Source organism: Jatropha curcas, chromosome 11 (assembly GCF_041381405.1).
Source record: "Jatropha curcas cultivar XTBG-Jc1 chromosome 11, XTBG_Jcur_1.0, whole genome shotgun sequence".
Lineage (NCBI taxonomy): Eukaryota > Viridiplantae > Streptophyta > Magnoliopsida > Malpighiales > Euphorbiaceae > Jatropha > Jatropha curcas.
Genome location: NC_143161.1, coordinates 7,258,583 through 7,278,629, shown reverse-complemented (window position 1 = coordinate 7,278,629; position 20,047 = coordinate 7,258,583). Strand labels below are relative to the sequence as shown.

The window sequence follows — 20,047 nt, the reverse complement described above, 5'->3', positions numbered from 1 at the left end:
TTCTACGGGGATTATATACTAAGTACCAAAATTATGTTAACCTATTATTATTTAAACGGCAATAAGGAGAATTATATTTAAGAACTAACTTCGATAAATAAAAGAGAATAAGAAGGAATCAAGTAAAGCAATTTTTGATTAAAAGAGTCAAGGATTAAAAATTATTAGGGATTTTGACTTTACTTAATTCTATCCAATTTATTTTATTAGTTCGTTAATCAATTTTAATTGTTCAAGTAGGAGAAACTACCTTAAAATCACTAACAAGCTCTCCTGATAGTTAGCTATTTTAATCCGGTCTAATTACCTATCTTCTAATAGTGCAATCAAATATGAATTAAATCATTAAATTTTACGGTTTATTTTGTGAATTCATAACCTAACGTCATTAACTTATGAAAACTCCCATGAGTTAAACCATATAGCTTCCGCATCAAGTTATTAATCTCAAGTAATTTATTACCTTTTTCATATTACAAACTCTTCTCCCAATGGTGATTAATGAAATAAATCAATTCAATAGAGAAACTCTGCCTGGAAGCATTAAGTTCAATAATAAATATACATTGAACAAAGAAAAATAAATCTAATATTATAAATTAGAAGAGAAATTAAGCTACATCAAATCTCTAGCATGAGAGTTTAGTTCAACATAGTAATTAAATAAAACTCAATTGAACTTGAAAATAATTCCATAATCAATGTGAATAATAAAAAGCAAAAACAAGATTAAGAGTTTAGAGATAAAAAGTAGTCAACAAATAATGTGGACGGCTTCTTTGAATTTTGACACAAATCTTGAATGCTTGAAGTTTTAGAGAGAGAGAAAATAATAGAACAAAGATTGTAGAGCTAGATATCTCTATAATGAATATGTTCCCTCTTTACATAGCCTCTTGGGAGAAAATCTAGCTTCGTTTAGAAAATAGAGTCTTCATTAACTAAGAAATTTTTTGAAAATAGAAAATTGTTTAGGCTTTGTATTTCTTCTCAATTAGGACTCTCTCATGTGCCTAAATAGGATTAGAACTTGATTTATACGTCAGGAAAATATCTCAGATGGCCCATGCAAGTAGTAGAGATTGGCTGGCGTTTCGACTCAAAACAATACTGATTTTTAGCACGGTCGTGCTGTGAGGCACGGGCTGGGTGTGTCGGAGCTTGATTCTAAGGATGGTTCAGCACGGGCCGTGCTCAGGGGCACATCTAGAAAAGAATCTGTGGCACGGGCGTGCCATATAGCACGGCTAGGGCGTGCTAGGCTCTGAGTCTCCAAGATAGAATGTAGCATGGGTCGTGCTCAGGCAAGCACGCCTTTGGATTGATGTCCTCTTTCGGCGCAGGTGTGCCAGATAGCACGGCTGGGGCGTGCTAGGTTCTGAGTCTCCACTTGATTTTCCTTGAATCCAACACGGGCGTGCTGATGTGCACGGACAGGGCGTGTTGGAGCCTGAGTGTTTTGCCTTATTTTGCTATTTTTTGTGCTAAAATCCTATAAATTTCCTTAAGATCAAGCAAATTATTTTCAAGGAAGCTTTGAACAAAAATATGAATCAAACTAAATAAAAACTAATAAAAGTAATTAAAATTACTGAAAATTCCTAATAAAAACTATATTAAAATTACTCTAAAAATACACTTATCAATGTTTGGAGCACATTGTTCTTTCTTATAAAGTTATTATCCTTAAAATGACTTAATTTTTTTTAACTATAAAAACATTTTGTGTTAACTGATTTTTCGGAGTAACCCAAACATTGAACAACCTAAAAAAATATTTTACACTCCCCAAATCTTTACCCTACAATTCGGGAGGATTAAAACATTTTTGATAGGAAAGTAGAACTATTATTAGGGACGAAGAGCGACACATGAAAATTATTAATTATTTTTAGTTTGATTATTTTAATTTTTTAATTTTATAAAATTATATACTTGTTAAATAAATTTTATTTTTTTAATTATTTAGTAAATATTTAACAAATAAATTTTTTTACCGAAGCATTTCTAACACAATTTTTTTTTTTTTTTTTTTGGAAGGTTAACACAAGTTATTAGTCAATTATCTGATAAGCGTTCAAATTATACAATTTGCAAATTGTGAAGAGGAAGCTAAAAATTATGTTATTACTCAGGCATGAAAGCCATATAAATATACAGCTATGAGTATATACAGCTATGACATAATTATGAAAAACATAAATATACAGTTATGACAGTATAACATGTGCACATAAATATACAGTTATGACGTAATTATGAAAATAACAATGACAGTATAACATGTGCACATAAATATAGCTGCATGTGCACATAAATATACAGCTATGACGTCATTATGAAAATAAATATGACAGTATAACACGTGCACATAAATATACAATTATGACGTAATGATGAAAATAACTATGACAGTATAACATGTACATCTGGCATGGAATATAACAGCTATACAATGTAATTGTTGCCAAGAATAAAGGAATTCTAACAGCTATACAAAGCTCTTTACAAATTGAAGTAGTTAGTGAAGAAATTTTGGTAAATGAAATGTTAAATAGCTTTAGTTTTATAAATTAAAAGAATTCAGTTGAGTAAATTTATAGAATTAATTAGTTATCGAGAGTAGTTTCATTCATTTAATATTTGGTATTCAAATGTATTATACATACCATTTACTTACGTGTTATACTTATGTGGATGATAGATTGGTATGAATTAGTTGTGGGAAATTCGTTGAGCAATATGTTTTTCTTTATTTTCTTATACATATATATATAACCCTTTAATTTAGTTAATCAAATCAAATATATATGCATTGCTTATATGATTTCTATTTGTTTAAAGAGCTTGAAGTTTTGTTTTGCAATAAATTTTTAGTGTCCTGACCAAGCTAAAATATTATTTGTATTGCTTATATAAAATGGTAATATAAACAATTAAGAATTTGATCGGCCATTGTGATTAGTTGGAATTTGATATTATAAGCAATTAAGTAATTGCTCAATCAACATGATAGTCCTTCCGTTTTAAAATAAATGTCAGTTTTTAATTCGGCATATGGATTGATTAAGGAATGCAATTCACAGTCTAATTTTACAAAAATTAATTTGTAAAATATCTATTTTGCCCCAATTAAATTAAGGGAGTAATTGAGAGACAATTATATTATGGTAGAATATTAATAAATAAATAAGGATACATTAGAAAAAAAATTAATGGAGTCTTAAAATTATAAAAATGGCATTTATTTTAGAATAAAAAAATATTTATTTTGAAAAAAACGAAGTATTAAAGAAAGAGATGTATAGAAATGCTATAATTGAAACAAATTTCAAGAATACATTATTACTAATAATTATAAACAACTTTAAGTGAAGGAGGCACTTAATTAAGCATCCTCACCCTTATTGAATGAATGAATACAATAACATGAAGAATGATATGTAAATGTATAAATTTACATGCTCTTCTTATTTACATCTTATAGAAATCAAACAATCTAAATGAAAATATAAATATACTATATTTCCTGACACAATATCAATATCAATATCAATAATAGGCATTGAGGTCAGATGGATTAACCCATTCCTGCTTTGTAAGATTACCCACTGTGTTCTTGTCCAAATGGAATCCTCTTGCCAGAAGATCAAGATTAACTGATGGAACTGCACCAAATATTGTATTTGCTGAGGTCACCACTCCTGGATTCTGACTATTCAAGGCGGCTATAGCAACTGCAGGAGTTTTTCCAATATTCATTTGGAAGTGAATGAGCCCAAATGGGAATACAAAAACATCTCCTGGCTTCAAAACCTTGGCGAAAAGGCGGTGATCGGGATTCGAAGTGATAAAACCTGCATATAGAGTTCCTTCTATGACGGTGATGATCTCTGCAGCTCGAGGATGGTGGTGAGGAGGGTTTACACCGCGAGGTGAGAAGTCAATCCGAACAATGGATAGAGCATTGGTGTTAAGGCCAGGGATCTGTTCTACAGTTAAGAGATTTGTGCGGACTCCGAGCTGTTGTGAGGTTTCTCTAGCAATGTTTAATCCAGAATAGGAAAAGTCATCTGCTGTTACGTGTTCTGGATCCTTGCAGAATTTTCCATTGACGAATACTGCATGCATAAAAGAATAATGTACTTGTTTATTAAATTAACTATTATCATGTAACTTATCATAACATAATACCCCAATAATGAACCTGTTGACTGTTGAGAGACAATCTAAATCTGAAAATGAAACCCTAGAAAAAAAGAAATTAAATAAAAGACATGCATAAACAAAATATACATACCACCCGAATCGGAACCATCAGTTGCGACACAGAAGTCCTGGAGAGGACTAGCATCGTAAGCAATGGAAAATGAGGAAGCCATAGCCAAAACAGCAAGAGCTATAAGCAAATTAGCCATTTTCATTGTGCTTAAAAGTGATAATGAGAAGCTTTTAAAAAAAAAAAGTGATAATGAGAAGTCTTGTGTATACAACTTAGTAGTATTTGCTTCGTAAGAGATGATAAAATCTTGCATGGAGTGCATGGCTATTTATAGACAAGGAGGATTTGACATTTTAGTTATTACAGGTGGATAATGAAAGAACGTTTTCCATCCAAATCGATTTTGTTCGTTGAATTTCAAGGATGGCGCAGAAACTTTCCTTACTAGAATATAAAATGGAAGCGGTATATTGTTTGAATTTCTCATTCTCTGGCTACATTATTTTGACATGTAATTATTGTCAATTTTCCAGAGAGTTTCGTATTTCGTACGCTCTCTTTGGTCTTCCTTTTTTGTCTTAATATTTACGTGCTAATTAACTAAGATAGTCTATTTTCGTTTTAAAATTTGATTACGAAATCGTGACTTTTTTAATTTAATTTAATAGTTTTTTTATTGCTTTGCGCTATTCTTTAACTGTACGCTGCAAATTCTGCATAAGTATTAAGTTAACAAAGAGAATTAAGTCCATGTAACTCTTATAGGAGATAAAAAACCAAATCCTTTTTTTTTTTTTATCAGCAAAAAAAAAATTTACTAAAATTAAAAATATTAGAAAAAATTTAGCACTTTAAGGAATCTACCCAAGTAAATAGGCTTTCCAATACATCTATAATCAGCTTGAAAAGGTCAAAACCTGTTAATTCTATTGCATTAGCAATTACTAATTATCATCTAAACTTATTTGTAAAAACTTTCAATTAACCATGTGCACATATTATGAAAGGAAAAATTAATGTGACGATGGTAATGCTTATAATGCATGATATCAGTCATAAATATTTTAATTATTTTTGTTAAGAATGTAGGTTATAAGAATTATTAGTCAAATTCAATTAATAATTGGCGAAATGCATAATTTCCCCTTTGAATTATTTTAATTGCTATTTATGCTCCTTATATAACTTTGCGAGGGACCGATTTTAAACCTTAATTCATTTTTTTGTAATTTTTTTACCCCTTAACACGCTAGATCAGTGGAACGTGGATGAATTTACTGCACAGAGCGTAAACAGTAATGTTTTTATCCTACGTGTAAGAGACGGTGTCATATTGAACTCCATTTGCTTAAATCAAGCGTGTAGTCACTCTCCATCTGCTTATTGTCTTCTTCTCTCTTAAACAAGCTGAACCAGAGCATTAAGCGTTGAATAAACAAAAAAAAAAAAAGCCAAATCTTTCCCATCAAATTGATGGGAGCGGGTATAAAGCGGAAACAACCCTTATCGAAACCATATGAGGCAAACTAAAAACATTATCGAACAAATCAATAAACTGACCTCTTGAAGCGCAGAATCGCTCACCGGTCTTCTTTCCAGAGATCTTGGAGTCACCCACGATCTTCTGCAGTAATCCCTAACTATCTCTCTTTTGGAACTCTCTGAGTGGCAGAGAATAGAATAACGTGCGTATCTTTTTTTCTTAGGGTTTTCCAATCTTATATTAAAAAACCTCTCTTCGATAGGAAGATATTTTTTAATATAAAATAAATTAAATAAAAATTATTTAATTAAAATAAAATCAATTATTTTAAAACTAAATAATTTATCTATTATTTAATACACCCTTAACTTTCCAAATAATTAGGGCACTACAGGGACCGCAGGAATAAAATAAATCAGGCTATTAATTATAATAAGAACCTATGTAGACCAACATATTCTTATTATAATTAATCATGAATTATTCCACTAAAAACTCATGACTGAACTCCTTATTTATTTTACTATTCCACAACATAATAAAATAATGTTCCCCATGTTAAGATTACAGATGCTGTCATTTAAATAACTTACTGACAATTTATTTAAATCACAATATAACTTTAAGATTGTCGCTCAACTTATTTCATGTGTCGGATTCAATATCCACCTGCAGGGTTTACACTATGAAACCTTATAAGCTTACTTAAAGTGCATCATCAATCTCTAAACCGAGACATGGATTCTATCATTAATTAATATTTCACAAACACAAAATATCTTTGCCCAATTCACCGAGAATATTATTCCAATAATGAAACTCACCCTTTAATGAATCAAAGCACAAGACAATCAATGTTTGCTCATATTAAAATAAATCAAGATTAAGAACAATAAACATTATTTCTAATGTCCTAGAGAATATGTTTAACAGTCAGTACTAAACATCCATTCTCTACTTGGTCCAATCAAATACATACAAAATGTACTAATCACAATTATTGTTCATATGCTAATAACATTTATTTAATGCAAATTTTCAATTAAATACAAAGAAATAATTGTCAATAGAAAATCATTCATAGCTATACTATTACATATGCATGGTTAATAGTATATCTCTATCAATCTCCCACTTAGACTTATAACCATGCATCTATAATTTTAACTCCCATTCCTTCTACATGACTGTCAAAAGTCTTTGCTGGTAAGCTTTTTGTAAAAGGATCTGCCAGGTTGTTTTCCGATGCAATCTTTGTCACTACCACATCTCCCCTTTGAACTATGTCTCGTATTGGCCGGTGTCGAATCCGCCAAAATTAATAATCTCACTACCAATTTAAAGAACTTGAAGAAAATGGTGAGTAAGGTCGAAATCCACAGAGACTAGAGATTAAAAATATTATTTTTAAAACCAGAAAATAAAAATGAATTATGAATGGGTGGATTGGAAAAATTATTGAATCTAGAAAAAATAGTAATTTAAAAATGGGAAATTCAATTGGAGAAATATTTCCAGCCAAGGTCAATCTTGTACTAGTTCTTCGTGTTGATCACTGAATTCAAATTGACTCATTAACATAATCAATAAATTGGTTATGGTTACCAAAAATGCTTTAAACAACCTAGTCTTTCCGTAGTAACAGAATAAGCAAGACAACGCGCTTTGATTAATCCCTTACCAAATACTAATTTTGACACGCGCCTAAAATTAAAATATATTGGTAGCATTAAGAATAAGAAAGACCCAATTCAATCTAATAAACAATATGTGTAGTCTATTCAAGAAGACTGTTTATCCCTTTAATATAACTTGAAAATCTGGCTCTAAACAAGCTATATTAATTGCTACAAATTGTTAACTCAATCAAACAATTACGGATTTGATTGTATTAACTAGCACCTGTCACTCTAGATTAATCAAATAACTGGCCATTTACTTAATTAAATAGAACAACAATATCCATCTAAACCATTAATTGCAAGAGATAAACAAATATTGAAGAGTTAAATGAGTAAAAAGAAGAACAATTCTCACAACACTTCGGTAGAACTAGCACTTGATTAAACCTTAAGCTGGAATTGAAAGAATTCAGCCACGTATGGCCATTTCCAAGCTTACAAACTAAAGAAAAGAATTATCAACTCAAAACTCTGATATCCCTACTAATAGCCCATCTCTCCCTTTTATAGAAGAGAAGAGAAGAATATTTCAAAGGAAACTGAAAAAATATATTTACAATCAAATCAAATCCAACAAAATAAAATCCCATGATCCTCTTTATTCTTCAAAACCTTTGAATAAATCTTCCAAAAAGAATCCAGCAGCTCCTCATCCTCTGACTTAGTGATTTTATCCCAAAAAGGCAAATAAATAGAGTCAACTAATACCTGCATCTATTTAATCACATAGACCAACAAACCCATCAAAAATACCAAATTATATGACTAAAATAGTTACATTTTCATAGGTTATTCGGCACAAATAATAAACCCATCAAATTCCCCCACACTTAATATTTGCTTGTCCTCAAGGAAAAACTCACTCTGCACAAAAGGAAATTCACCCAACTCTTCACAACTCTTATAAGAACATCCTTAGAAAAGCAACCTTAATTACAAAAGTAAAGTTGAGTTTGAATATTCAAATCTGAAATCTATGGAGAATAAAGAATTGAATTTACATTCTTTCAAACATAATAGACTAGGCTTGAACTTTGTAATTTTAAACATGCAATTTAAATTCCATATCAATTAAACCATTGCTTAAAGAATTATTTGTTAAACAGCTTGGTCACAGAAAATCATTGCAATCACACACAAAACAAATAATGCTGAACTTTTATTTATTTATTTATTTTTTTATTTTATTATTATTATTATTATTATTTTTTTTTTTTTTGTGCTTGAACATTTATCAATTGCCTGAGTGTGTCATCATTGGTAACCCGCTTGCGGGTACTTGGAGTCACAAACTCAAGTGGCTACTAACACTACTCTTTGCCCAAACTCGGACAGCGGAGTACCTTGACTGCTCAAGTCTTAATTTAATTACTTGCTTCTTTTTTTTTTTTTTTTTTTTTTTTTTTTTTTTTTTCCGGTAACCTTAACACACATACTCATCTCCATACCCAAGCCGTTTATACAATAATTGGAAAAGCAATGGATGTGAATTATGATCAAGCAATTCAGAAATTTAACCATGATTCATTCAAGCCTCATATATTATGTCAAAAAGAATAACTAAATTCAATAATTTATTCTAAATGGACAAGAGATAATAGCTACCAAATTAACTTTACTTAAGTAATTAAGAGGGTTTTTCTATTGAATTCAAAGGGCTGTTCTAAGTTAAGATAAAATTCCCTAATCATCATAATTTCAGCTACCCAAAATCAATATCATCATAATTCAAGCAAATATTAGAACAAATTACTCACATTTTAACAAGACCCAACAAAATTGCTGCTGATTATTACAATACCCAGCAAAATTTAACCAAAACAATTAGCAATTGAACCCAAATTTCAGCAAAATTAGAACCCTATTTCATATTAATGATTTTTCTAGCTCAAAATTTCCTCCCCCACACTTAAATTACATTGTCCCAATGTAATACCCAACACAAATCCAAGCAAATAAAAACGGAAATTGAAATTTATGTCCAAGAAAACTTACCTGAACTGCTGGACTTGAGATCTAAAACCAAAACAGGGGACGCATCTATTGGGTACAAAACCTTCGAACACTGCTACTAGAAGAAGAGGGAATGGCTCCGAAGCTACTGATTGGGCTCTATTTTTGCTGGCGTTGGGCGATCTGAACAGAGACTGAACAACATCTGCGTCGCGTGGAGGAGAGAGTCTGGGAATGTCGGCTGAATTAAATTCACTTTTCCTTTTCTTTTCTTTTGTTCTCACCTTACTCACGTGCTGTATATATGAGTCAAAAACAAAATAGGAGAACATAATATAATAAGAAAAAGCCCACACTTGACGCTTATAAGGCCTATTAAAATCTCATATTCCATTAAACTCTCCCAAGGAAAAATCACGGCTTCTGCATCCAAAAACAATCAAATTGGATCAGCTTATTAAAGAAGATGACTAAAAATAAATAAATAAATAAATAAAATTAAAAAAAAAAACTCTATTATTTTTTTTTTATTCATCTACTATTTTATTTTCAAACTTCCTACTTTCAAACCTGAACTTTAGGAATTTCCAATGATATTTCCTCTGTTGCTGCTCGAAATCCCTCATAGAATGGTTTCAATCGGTGCCCATTAACCTTAAAAATTTTATTAGTCTCTAAACTCTGAATTTCCACTGCACCATGAGGAAAAATATTGATAACCACAAAAGGTCCAATCCATCTTGACCTTAACTTTCCTGGAAACAATTTCAATCTTGAATGATAGAGTAAAACTTTCTGGCCAATTAAAAATTGCTTTCTTGAAATTGAATTATCATGAACGGCCTTAGTTTTCTCCTTGTAAATCCGAGAACTCTCATAAGCATCATTTCTAATCTCTTCCAGCTCCTGTAATTGCAACTTCCTATGTTCTCCAACAGCATCCACGTCCATATTGCACTTCTTTACAGCCCAATAAGCTCGATGTTCTAATTCCACCGGTAAATGGCATGGTTTCCCAAAAACCATTCGGTAAGGAGACATTCCTATAGGTGTTTTATAGGCTGTGCGATACGCCCACAGAGCATCATCTAAACGCAAACTCCAATCCTTTCGATTTGGACTCACTGTTTTCTCTAGAATTGACTTAATTTCCCTATTCGACACTTCTGCTTGCCCGCTTGTCTGAGGATGGTAGGCAGTAGAAGTTCGATGAGTAACCCCATATTTCTTGAAGAGAGCCTCCATTGTCTTATTACAAAAATGTGTCCCTCGATCGCTAATGATAGCTCTTGGAGTTCCAAACCTGGCAAAAATATTAGACTTCACAAAATCCACAACAGTTTTAGCATTATCATTTCGACAAGCCTTAGCTTCTACCCACTTAGAAACATAATCAACAGCAAGCAATATGTAAGTGTAACCAAAAGAAGTAGGAAAAGGACCCATGAAGTCTATACCCCACACATCAAAAATTTCACAAATCAAAATAGGATTAAGGGGCATTTGATCTCTATGTCCTAAATTTCCAGTTCTTTGACAATTAGCATAAGCTTTACAAAAAATATATGAATCATGGAATAATGTTGGCCAATAAAATCCACATTCAAGAACCTTACGAGCTGTTCTCTTAGGTCCAAAATGACCACCACAAGCATAAGAATGACAAAATGTAAGAATGGACTCAACCTCATCATTAGTGACACACCTTCTAATTATTTGATCTGAACAATATTTCCACAAATAAGGGTCATCCCAGGCATAGTATTTGGCATCACTTTTAATTTTATTTTTTTCATGCTTAGTTAAATCATCAGGCAATGATCTAGTAACTAAGTAATTGACAATGTCAGCAAACCAAGGAGTACTATCACTTAAAGAGAAAAGATACTCATCTGGAAATGCATCATTTAAAGGTAGAGTTTCCTCTGTCAAAGGTACTCGGCTAAGATGGTCTGCCACCAAATTTTCAGACCCCCTCTTATCTCTAATTTCTATATCAAATTCTTGTAGTAACAAGATCCATCTTATTAGCCTAGGTTTAGCTTCTTTCTTCTTCAACAAATACCGCAGAGCTGCATGATCAGAAAACACAATAACCTTAGTGCAAAGCAAATAAGAACGGAATTTTTCTAAAGCAAATACAATAGCTAACAGTTCTTTTTCCGTTGTGGAGTAGTTGCTTTGAGCACTATCCAGCGTTCTTGAGGCATAATAAATAACATGAGGTTCCTTGCCAACTCTCTGCCCAAGAACAGCCCCTACAGCATGATTGCTAGCGTCACACATTATCTCAAATGGAAAATTCCAGTTTGGAGCTTGAACAATAGGGGCTGTGATCAACTTCTCTTTCAATATGTCAAATGCTTGCTTACAGGCTTCATCAAACTGAAAATCAACATCCTTTTGCAACAGTTTACATAAAGGTTGAGCAATATTTGAGAAGTCCTTGATAAATCGCCGATAAAAGCCTGTATGTCCAAGAAAAGAGCGAACTTCCCGTACACTTACGGGGTAAGGTAAAGATTTTATAACATCGACTTTTGCCTTATCTACCTCTATACCCCTAGAAGAAACAACATGACCCAAAATAAGCCCTTGATCAACCATAAAATGACATTTTTCATAATTAAGAACAAGGTTACATTCTAAGCATCTTCCCAAAACTTTTTCAAGATTTATTAAACATTCATCAAAAGAATTTCCATAAACAGTAAAATCGTCCATAAAAACTTCTATAATGTTCTCTACAAAATCGGAAAAGATACTTACCATACACCGTTGAAACGTTGCAGGGGCATTGCAAAGCCCAAACGGCATTCGTCGGTAAGCAAAAGTTCCAAATGGACATGTGAACGTTGTCTTTTCTTGATCTTCGGGTGCAACTGGAATTTGATAAAATCCTGAATATCCATCTATACAACAATAATGAGTTCTACCCGCTAACCTTTCAAGCATCTGGTCAATAAATGGCAGCGGAAAGTGGTCTTTCCTCGTTGCTGCATTTAGTTTCCTGTAATCTACACAAACACGCCATCCATTTTGAACTCGAGTAGGAACTAACTCACCATCGGGATTTTCTACCACAGTAATGCCCGTTTTCTTAGGTACTACATGAACGGGGCTTACCCACTTGCTATCCGAAATTGGATAAATCACACCAGAATCCAAAAGCTTTACGATTTCTTTCTTGACAACCTCCATCATAGGTGGGTTAAGACGCCTCTGTGCTTCTCTCCTTGGCCTGCTATCTTCTTCAAGCAAAATTTTATGCATGCATATGGATGGACTTATGCCTTTAATGTCAGCAATAGTCCACCCTATAGCATTCTTATACTTCATAAGAACCTGAATTAACTTCTCCTCCTCCTCCTTTTTGAGTTTATTGGAAATAATCACTGGAAGGGTTTCTTCTTCACCCAAAAACACATACTTCAACTGTTGGGGCAGCGGCTTAAGCTCCAATTTTGGTGGCTGCAAAACAGAAGGCAAAAGAGCACGGTGACATTTAGGTAAATTAATTATAGGTCCATCACTTACCTTAGGGTCTTGTGCTTTTAATGCAAGCACCACTTCATGCAATTCTTCTTCAATCACAAACTTTTCTTCAAGCTTTCCAAGGCTCTCTGAATTTAAGTCATTACAAAGCACAACCTTAAGCTTATCTTCTTCATTCAAATGAAACACTTTTTCAGTCAATGGTTCAATAACATCTATGCCACAAACAGAAGAAACATCATTGGGAAATTTCATGGTATCATAAACATTAAATTTAATCACCTCACCATCAAATTCCATAGTTAATGTCCCCTCATACACATTTATCTTAGTTCGAGCGGTACTAAGAAAGGGTCTTCCAAGCAGTAAATTACAGGAATTAGAAGATTTATCATCCTCCATATCAATAACATAAAAATCTGCTGGAAATATTAAGTTATTCACCTGAACTAACACATCTTCCAACACTCCCTTGGGGTAAACTATAGATCTATCGGCAAGAACAATAAGTATCCCAGTTTCTTTTAAAGGGCCAGCATTTAGTTGCAAAAAAATAGAATAAGGCATTACATTTATTGATGCTCCTAAATCACACATAGCCCTATCAATCCCGAAATTACCAATTTGACAAGGTATGGCAAACATACCTTTATCTTTGCATTTTTGGGGTAATTTTCTTTGAAGCACAGCAGAAACATTTTCTCCCACATCAATATACCCAGATAATTTCTTTTTATTAGTGCACAACTCTTTAAGAAACTTTGCGTACCTGGGTATTTTCTTGATAGCATCGAGCAGTGGAATATTGATTTCCACTTTCCGGAATATGTCAAGAATTTCTTTCTCTTCTTCTTCCCTCTTAGACTTGGCAAATCTTTGAGGAAAAGGGGGCTGAATCTTCAGAATTTCAGATTTTTCCAACTCCGCACCATCGGTTGGCTTGACCTTCTCTACTTCTTCCTCTGGTACCAAGTCACGTACATAATTTTTTGCTGCTGGAATTTCCAGCTCCTTGCCACTCCTCAAAGTAATTGCATTTGCATTCTGTTTCGGATTCAAAATAGTTTGAGAAGGTAACTTACCTTGAGACTCTAACTTACCCAATGAAGTGGCTAATTGGCTAACTTGGTTCTCCAAATTTTGGATGCTAGTTCGTGTCTCTTGCTGAAATTGCATAGTGTTAGTAGCAAGTGATTTAACAATGTCTTCAAGAGACATACCTGAACTAGAAGACCCATGATCAGGTGCTGGCTGCCTATTCTGAAATTTTGGAAAATTTGACGGCTTTGTTCCGTAGCTCAAATTTGGATGGTCTCGCCAGCCCGGATTATAGGTGTTTGAATACGGATCATATTTCCGTTGAGGACCTGAAAAATTTCCCATTGCATTGGCTTGTTCTTGACTTTCATCTTGCAAAGTTGGACACATGTCTGTAGGATGTCCAGTATAGGCGCAAATTCCACAAGCTTTAACTTGCTGCCCTTTTCCTACAACTAAATTCTGAACCAAAGATGTTAAATCATTAATTTTATTTTCAAGAGAAGAAACACTTACCTCATTAATATTTCTCGAAGGTTCATGGCGAGACCCGAATTGTTGAGAATTTGCAGCCATCGTGGAAATCAATTCCCTTGCGGCTTGGGGAGTTTTATTATCGATTGCTCCACCACTTGCTGCATCTATCATTTGCCTTTCCATAGGTAATAAACCTTCATAAAAATACTGTATTAAGGCTTGATCAGAAAATCCATGTTGCGGACAGCTTGCGCACATTTTCTTAAATCTCTCCCAATAATCATGTAGAGTTTCATTATTCTTTTGTCGACTCCCACAAATATCTCTTCTAATGCTGGCAGCCCTTGAGGCAGGAAAGAATTTATCTAAGAAAGTTCTTACCATTTCTGTCCATGACGTAATAGATCCGGATGGCAAATAAAATAACCACTCTTTGGCAGAATCGGCTAAAGAGAAAGGAAAAGCTCTTAATTTTATTTGTTCCTCAGAAATTCCATGGGGTTTCATGGTAGAGCATACAACATGAAATTCTTTTAAATGTTTGTGAGGATCTTCATCCAACAAACCTCTAAAAGTGGGCAATAATTGGATCAAACCTGATTTAAGCTCAAATGCAGCCTCCAAGGCTGGGTATGTGATGCAAAGAGGAGTTTGATTAATTGGAGGTGTTGCCAACTCCCTTAATGTTCTCTGATCAGCCATCTCCTCTTCCGGTTCAAACTCACCTAAACTTTCAGAAAGTTCAAGAACAACAGTCTCTTCTGGGTGTGAAGTAGTTGTAGGAACTTCAGGATCAATTGTTTGCTCTAGAGTTACTGTAGTAGCTATAGACAATTGTTTCTTCTGCTTTGCCTCTTTTCTCAATCGTCTAGCAGTTTTCTCGATTTCAAAATCGTATTGGAGATCACCTGTACTATCTGATCTGGTCATAAAAAAAATATATATAATTAATTAACTCTAGTCCCCGGCAACGGCGCCAAAATTTGGCCGGTGTCGAATCCGCCAAAATTAATAATCTCACTACCAATTTAAAGAACTTGAAGAAAATGGTGAGTAAGGTCGAAATCCACAGAGACTAGAGATTAAAAATATTATTTTTAAAACCAGAAAATAAAAATGAATTATGAATGGGTGGATTGGAAAAATTATTGAATCTAGAAAAAATAGTAATTTAAAAATGGGAAATTCAATTGGAGAAATATTTCCAGCCAAGGTCAATCTTGTACTAGTTCTTCGTGTTGATCACTGAATTCAAATTGACTCATTAACATAATCAATAAATTGGTTATGGTTACCAAAAATGCTTTAAACAACCTAGTCTTTCCGTAGTAACAGAATAAGCAAGACAACGCGCTTTGATTAATCCCTTACCAAATACTAATTTTGACACGCGCCTAAAATTAAAATATATTGGTAGCATTAAGAATAAGAAAGACCCAATTCAATCTAATAAACAATATGTGTAGTCTATTCAAGAAGACTGTTTATCCCTTTAATATAACTTGAAAATCTGGCTCTAAACAAGCTATATTAATTGCTACAAATTGTTAACTCAATCAAACAATTACGGATTTGATTGTATTAACTAGCACCTGTCACTCTAGATTAATCAAATAACTGGCCATTTACTTAATTAAATAGAACAACAATATCCATCTAAACCATTAATTGCAAGAGATAAACAAATATTGAAGAGTTAAATGAGTAAAAAGAAGAACAATTCTCACAACACTTCGGTAGAACTAGCACTTGATTAAACCTTAAGCTGGAATTGAAAGAATTCAGCCACGTATGGCCATTTCCAAGCTTACAAACTAAAGAAAAGAATTATCAACTCAAAACTCTGATATCCCTACTAATAGCCCATCTCTCCCTTTTATAGAAGAGAAGAGAAGAATATTTCAAAGGAAACTGAAAAAATATATTTACAATCAAATCAAATCCAACAAAATAAAATCCCATGATCCTCTTTATTCTTCAAAACCTTTGAATAAATCTTCCAAAAAGAATCCAGCAGCTCCTCATCCTCTGACTTAGTGATTTTATCCCAAAAAGGCAAATAAATAGAGTCAACTAATACCTGCATCTATTTAATCACATAGACCAACAAACCCATCAAAAATACCAAATTATATGACTAAAATAGTTACATTTTCATAGGTTATTCGGCACAAATAATAAACCCATCACGTATCAAATGATACTTCCTCTCAATGTGTTTTGCCCTTTTATGGCTCCGTGGCTCCTTCGAGTTTGCAACTGCCCCACTATTATCACAATAAAGTGTAATAGGCAATTGCACTGAAGAAACTACGCCTAGATCCATAAGGAAGTTCCTAAGCCATTCAGCTTCCATGGTGGAGTCAGCCACACAAGTTTGCTTAATACTCCTCCAACTTATGGCTCCACCTCCCAAGACAAAAACATTACCAGAGGTTGACTTCCGAGAGTCCTTATCAGTCTGAAAATCCGAATCTGTATACCCAATGGGTACAAGATCGTCAGATTGATAAACTAACATATAATCCCTAGTCCTTTTCAAGTACTTGATTATATGCTTGACTGCAGTCCAGTGTTCTCGCCCAGGATTAGATTGAAATCTGCTAACCATGCCAACAGCAAAACAGATATCAGGTCTGGTACACAACATTGCATACATAAGGCTTCCAACTGCAGAAGCATATGGAACTGCCTTCATGTTCTCTATCTCCTCAGGTGTCTTAGGACATTGGTCCTTAGATAGAGTGATTCCATGTCTAAAGGGAAGAAAACCCTTCTTGGAATCCTGCATGCTGAAACGAGCAAGAATGATATTAATATAAAGTGCTTGAGATAAGCCAATCATCCTTTTCTTGCGATCTCGCATAAGCTTAATCCCAAGAATATGAGCAGCCTCTCCCAAATCCTTTATATCAAAACGTTGGGATAGCCAATCTTTGACAGAATTCAACATACCTACACAATTCCCTATAAGCAGAATATCATCCACATATAGTACCAGAAAAACAACCTTACTACCATTCCATTTCTTATACACACAAGACTCATCATGACACTGATCAAAGCCAAAACTTTTGATCGCCTGGTCAAAACAAGTATTCCATGACCTAGATGCTTGTTTAAGCCCATAAATGGACCTATTCAATTTGCAAAGCAAATTTTCTTGTCCATTGTTTATGAAACCTTCTGGTTGCTTCATATAGATGCATTCATCAAGACTTCCATTTAGGAAAGCTGTCTTGACATCCATTTGCCAAATCTCATAATCATAATGAGCTGCAATGGATAGAAGAGTTCTAATAGACTTTAGCATGGCTACCGGCGAAAAAGTTTCCTCATAATCGATCCCTTCTTTCTGAGTAAACCCTTTCGCAACAAGCCTTGCCTTATAAGTTTGCACTTTACCGTCTATACCCCTCTTTTTCTTATAGATCCACTTACATCCGATGGGTTTAACCCCTTCAGGTGGTTCTACAAGTTCCCAGACTTGATTAGAGTACATGGACTCCATCTCAGATTTCATAGCTACAAGCCACTTATCAGCATCTTTATCTTGTAGTGCTTCATCGTAACAGACAGGTTCAATATTCACTTCTTCAGGGATTCTATCAAAAGCTTCTCCCAAAAGTGTATATCGAACCGGTGGTCGTCTAATTCTCCCACTACGACGAAGTACTACAGGTTTTTTTCTGTAATCACACCTTCATTTTGCTGTGGCTGTAAAGCCGGCAAGTCCATGACTGGTGGGACTACATCTTGATCATGTTCTGGAACTTCAACATGTCTGTCATCACCAGGAGGCAATGAAATGTTAGAAGCCCCAACATTGTGCTCCTGTATATTTGGATCAACAGCTGCCACTTCAATTTCTACATAACTCCCACTACTTTCAGGTGGTAGTGAAATGTTAGGTACTGAATATTCAGGCTGATGTTGATTTACTGGTCGACTAACATTTCTTCCACTACGACTAGGCAATAGAATGTCAGCTGCAACCATTGATGGTTTAGGTTGTTGTTCTAATGGAAAGGTTCTAGTTGGTATATTTTCTCCTCTCAATTCATACAAGGCTAATTGACTTTTGGGAATATGGTTTTTAATATAGTCTTCCTCAAGATAATGTGCATTGGTGCTAACAATGACCATTTTATCTTGAGAACTATAAAATAAACCACATTTCGTTCCTCTAGGATATCCAATAAAGAAGCATAAGTCTGTTTTTGATTCCAACTTATCTGCTTTCCCTTTCAGCACATGGGTTGGACAACCCCACATCCGAACATGTCTTAGACTTGGCTTTCGCCCAGTCCACAGTTCTGTAGGAGTTTTAGGTACTGACTTAGATGGAACCAAATTCAGAATATATGCTGCCGTTTCTATGGCATACCCCCAAAACGAAATGGGCAAATCTGAATAACTCATCATTGATCTAACCATTTCCATAAGCGTCCTATTTCTTCTTTCTGCTACACCATTCTGTTGTGGCATACCAGGTGCAGACAACTGTGAAGTAATTCCTTGTTCTGATAAATAAGTAATGAATTCCCTAGAGAGGTATTCGCCACCACGGTCAGACCGTAACGACTTGATATATTTTCCATGTCGTTTCTCCGTTTCTGCCTTGAACTCTTTGAATTTCTCAAAGCATTCAGACTTACGGCGCAACAGGTAAATGTATCCATATCTTGAGTAATCATCTGTGAAAGTCACAAAATACTCAAAACCACCCCTAGCTTGGACACTCATTGGACCACACAAATCAGAATGAATTAATTCAAGTACATCATTAGTTCTATTACCCTTTATAGGAAAAGGCCTCTTAGTCATTTTACCTTCTAAACAAGATTCACAGGTTGGTAGTGCCTCCACTTTCAATGAACTCAATGGTCCATCCTTGACCAACCTAGAAATCCTATCTAAATTAATATGGCCAAGCCTTAAATGCCACAAATAAGTATGACTAAATTCAATAGGACGTTTTCTTTTCAATGGAACAATGACATCAAAGTTATTAACTTCAGAATTAGGAATTTGCAATTCAGGTGAAACTTTGAGAATAAAAAGATCATCAATCATTGAGCCAGAACATATCATTTGTGTTCTAAATTTAATAACGACAGAATCATCATAAAATTCATTAAAATAAACCGAATATCCATTCTTGCTCAAACTAGAAACTGAAATTAAATTCCTTCTAATTGAAGGTACATATAAAACATCCTTCAAAAACAATGTTCTATTATTCTCAAAATTCAAAGAAACATTTCCTATAGCTAGAACTGCAACTTCTGTGCCATTTCCCAGAAAAATGCTTACATCTCCTTTATTTAGCTGACGAGTTACCTGAAACCCCTGCAATGAATTGCAGACATGATTAGTGGCTCCTGAATCTACACACCATTGGAGTGTAGTCAACACCGCTAAACAAGTTTCAACTATCAGCATATAAAACAGAGACATACCTTGCTTTTTCTTGGCTAACCAGGTTGGACATTGTGACTTCCAGTGCCCAGGTTGCTTGCAGTGAAAACACTTACCCTTAGGCTTTTTCACAGCAACACTTGCACTAGTAGATGCACCACTTGTTTTAGGCTTAGTCTTGTGAGCATTTTTCTTCTTCTTACCCTTGTTCTGGGCAGAAGAAGAACCTCGCTCAACATTAAGCACAACAGGTGCAGCTCCTTGCTTAATGATAGT

At 34.0% G+C, this 20,047-nt stretch overlaps 2 protein-coding genes, 1 long non-coding RNA gene and 1 other non-coding gene across 4 annotated transcripts; 1 reads left to right on the top strand and 3 right to left on the bottom strand.

Moving 5' to 3' along the window:
• Positions 1-3,319: 3,319 nt before the first annotated feature.
• Positions 3,320-4,524, bottom strand: LOC149492457 (germin-like protein subfamily 1 member 13). Its single transcript, XM_089715996.1, has 2 exons — positions 4,301-4,524; positions 3,320-4,121 (listed from the first exon to the last, which is right to left on the bottom strand). Exons 1-2 carry the CDS (start codon positions 4,422-4,424, stop codon positions 3,553-3,555), a joined length of 693 nt encoding a protein of 230 aa, XP_089572122.1. The 5' UTR covers positions 4,425-4,524; the 3' UTR covers positions 3,320-3,552.
• Positions 4,525-7,693: 3,169 nt separating this feature from the next.
• LOC149492456 (uncharacterized) lies at positions 7,694-9,715 on the bottom strand. The gene is made up of 2 exons (XR_016318717.1): positions 9,145-9,715; positions 7,694-8,101 (listed from the first exon to the last, which is right to left on the bottom strand). It is a non-coding gene; the product is annotated as an uncharacterized LOC149492456 (long non-coding RNA).
• A 189-nt stretch (positions 9,716-9,904) lies between these two features.
• Positions 9,905-19,844, bottom strand: LOC149492454 (uncharacterized). Its single transcript, XM_089716451.1, has 6 exons — positions 19,813-19,844; positions 19,694-19,702; positions 18,030-18,134; positions 15,167-15,272; positions 12,586-15,106; positions 9,905-10,269 (listed from the first exon to the last, which is right to left on the bottom strand). The coding sequence occupies exons 1-6, from the start codon at positions 19,842-19,844 to the stop codon at positions 9,905-9,907; spliced, it is 3,138 nt and encodes a 1,045-aa protein (XP_089572577.1).
• On the top strand, positions 14,580-14,686 carry LOC149492455 (small nucleolar RNA R71). Its single transcript, XR_016319019.1, has one exon. It is a non-coding gene; the product is annotated as a small nucleolar RNA R71 (small nucleolar RNA).
• Positions 19,845-20,047: the final 203 nt, after the last annotated feature.

Excerpts from the sequence above, each read along its gene's own strand:
- LOC149492454 (XM_089716451.1), bottom strand. The coding sequence starts at position 19,844 with ATGTCCAACCTGGTTAGCCAAGAAAAAGCAAG. Across the intron at positions 15,273-18,029 it reads GTGATTACAGAAAAAAACCT|ATCAGATAGTACAGGTGATC; the intron begins GTAGTACTTCGT and ends TTTTATGACCAG. Across the intron at positions 10,270-12,585 it reads AATTTTGCTTGAAGAAGATA|AACATAGGAAGTTGCAATTA; the intron begins GCAGGCCAAGGA and ends ATGCTGTTGGAG.
- LOC149492457 (XM_089715996.1), bottom strand. The coding sequence starts at position 4,424 with ATGAAAATGGCTAATTTGCTTATAGCTCTTGCTGTTTTGGCTATGGCT. Across the intron at positions 4,122-4,300 it reads TGATGGTTCCGATTCGGGTG|TATTCGTCAATGGAAAATTC; the intron begins GTATGTATATTT and ends TTATGCATGCAG.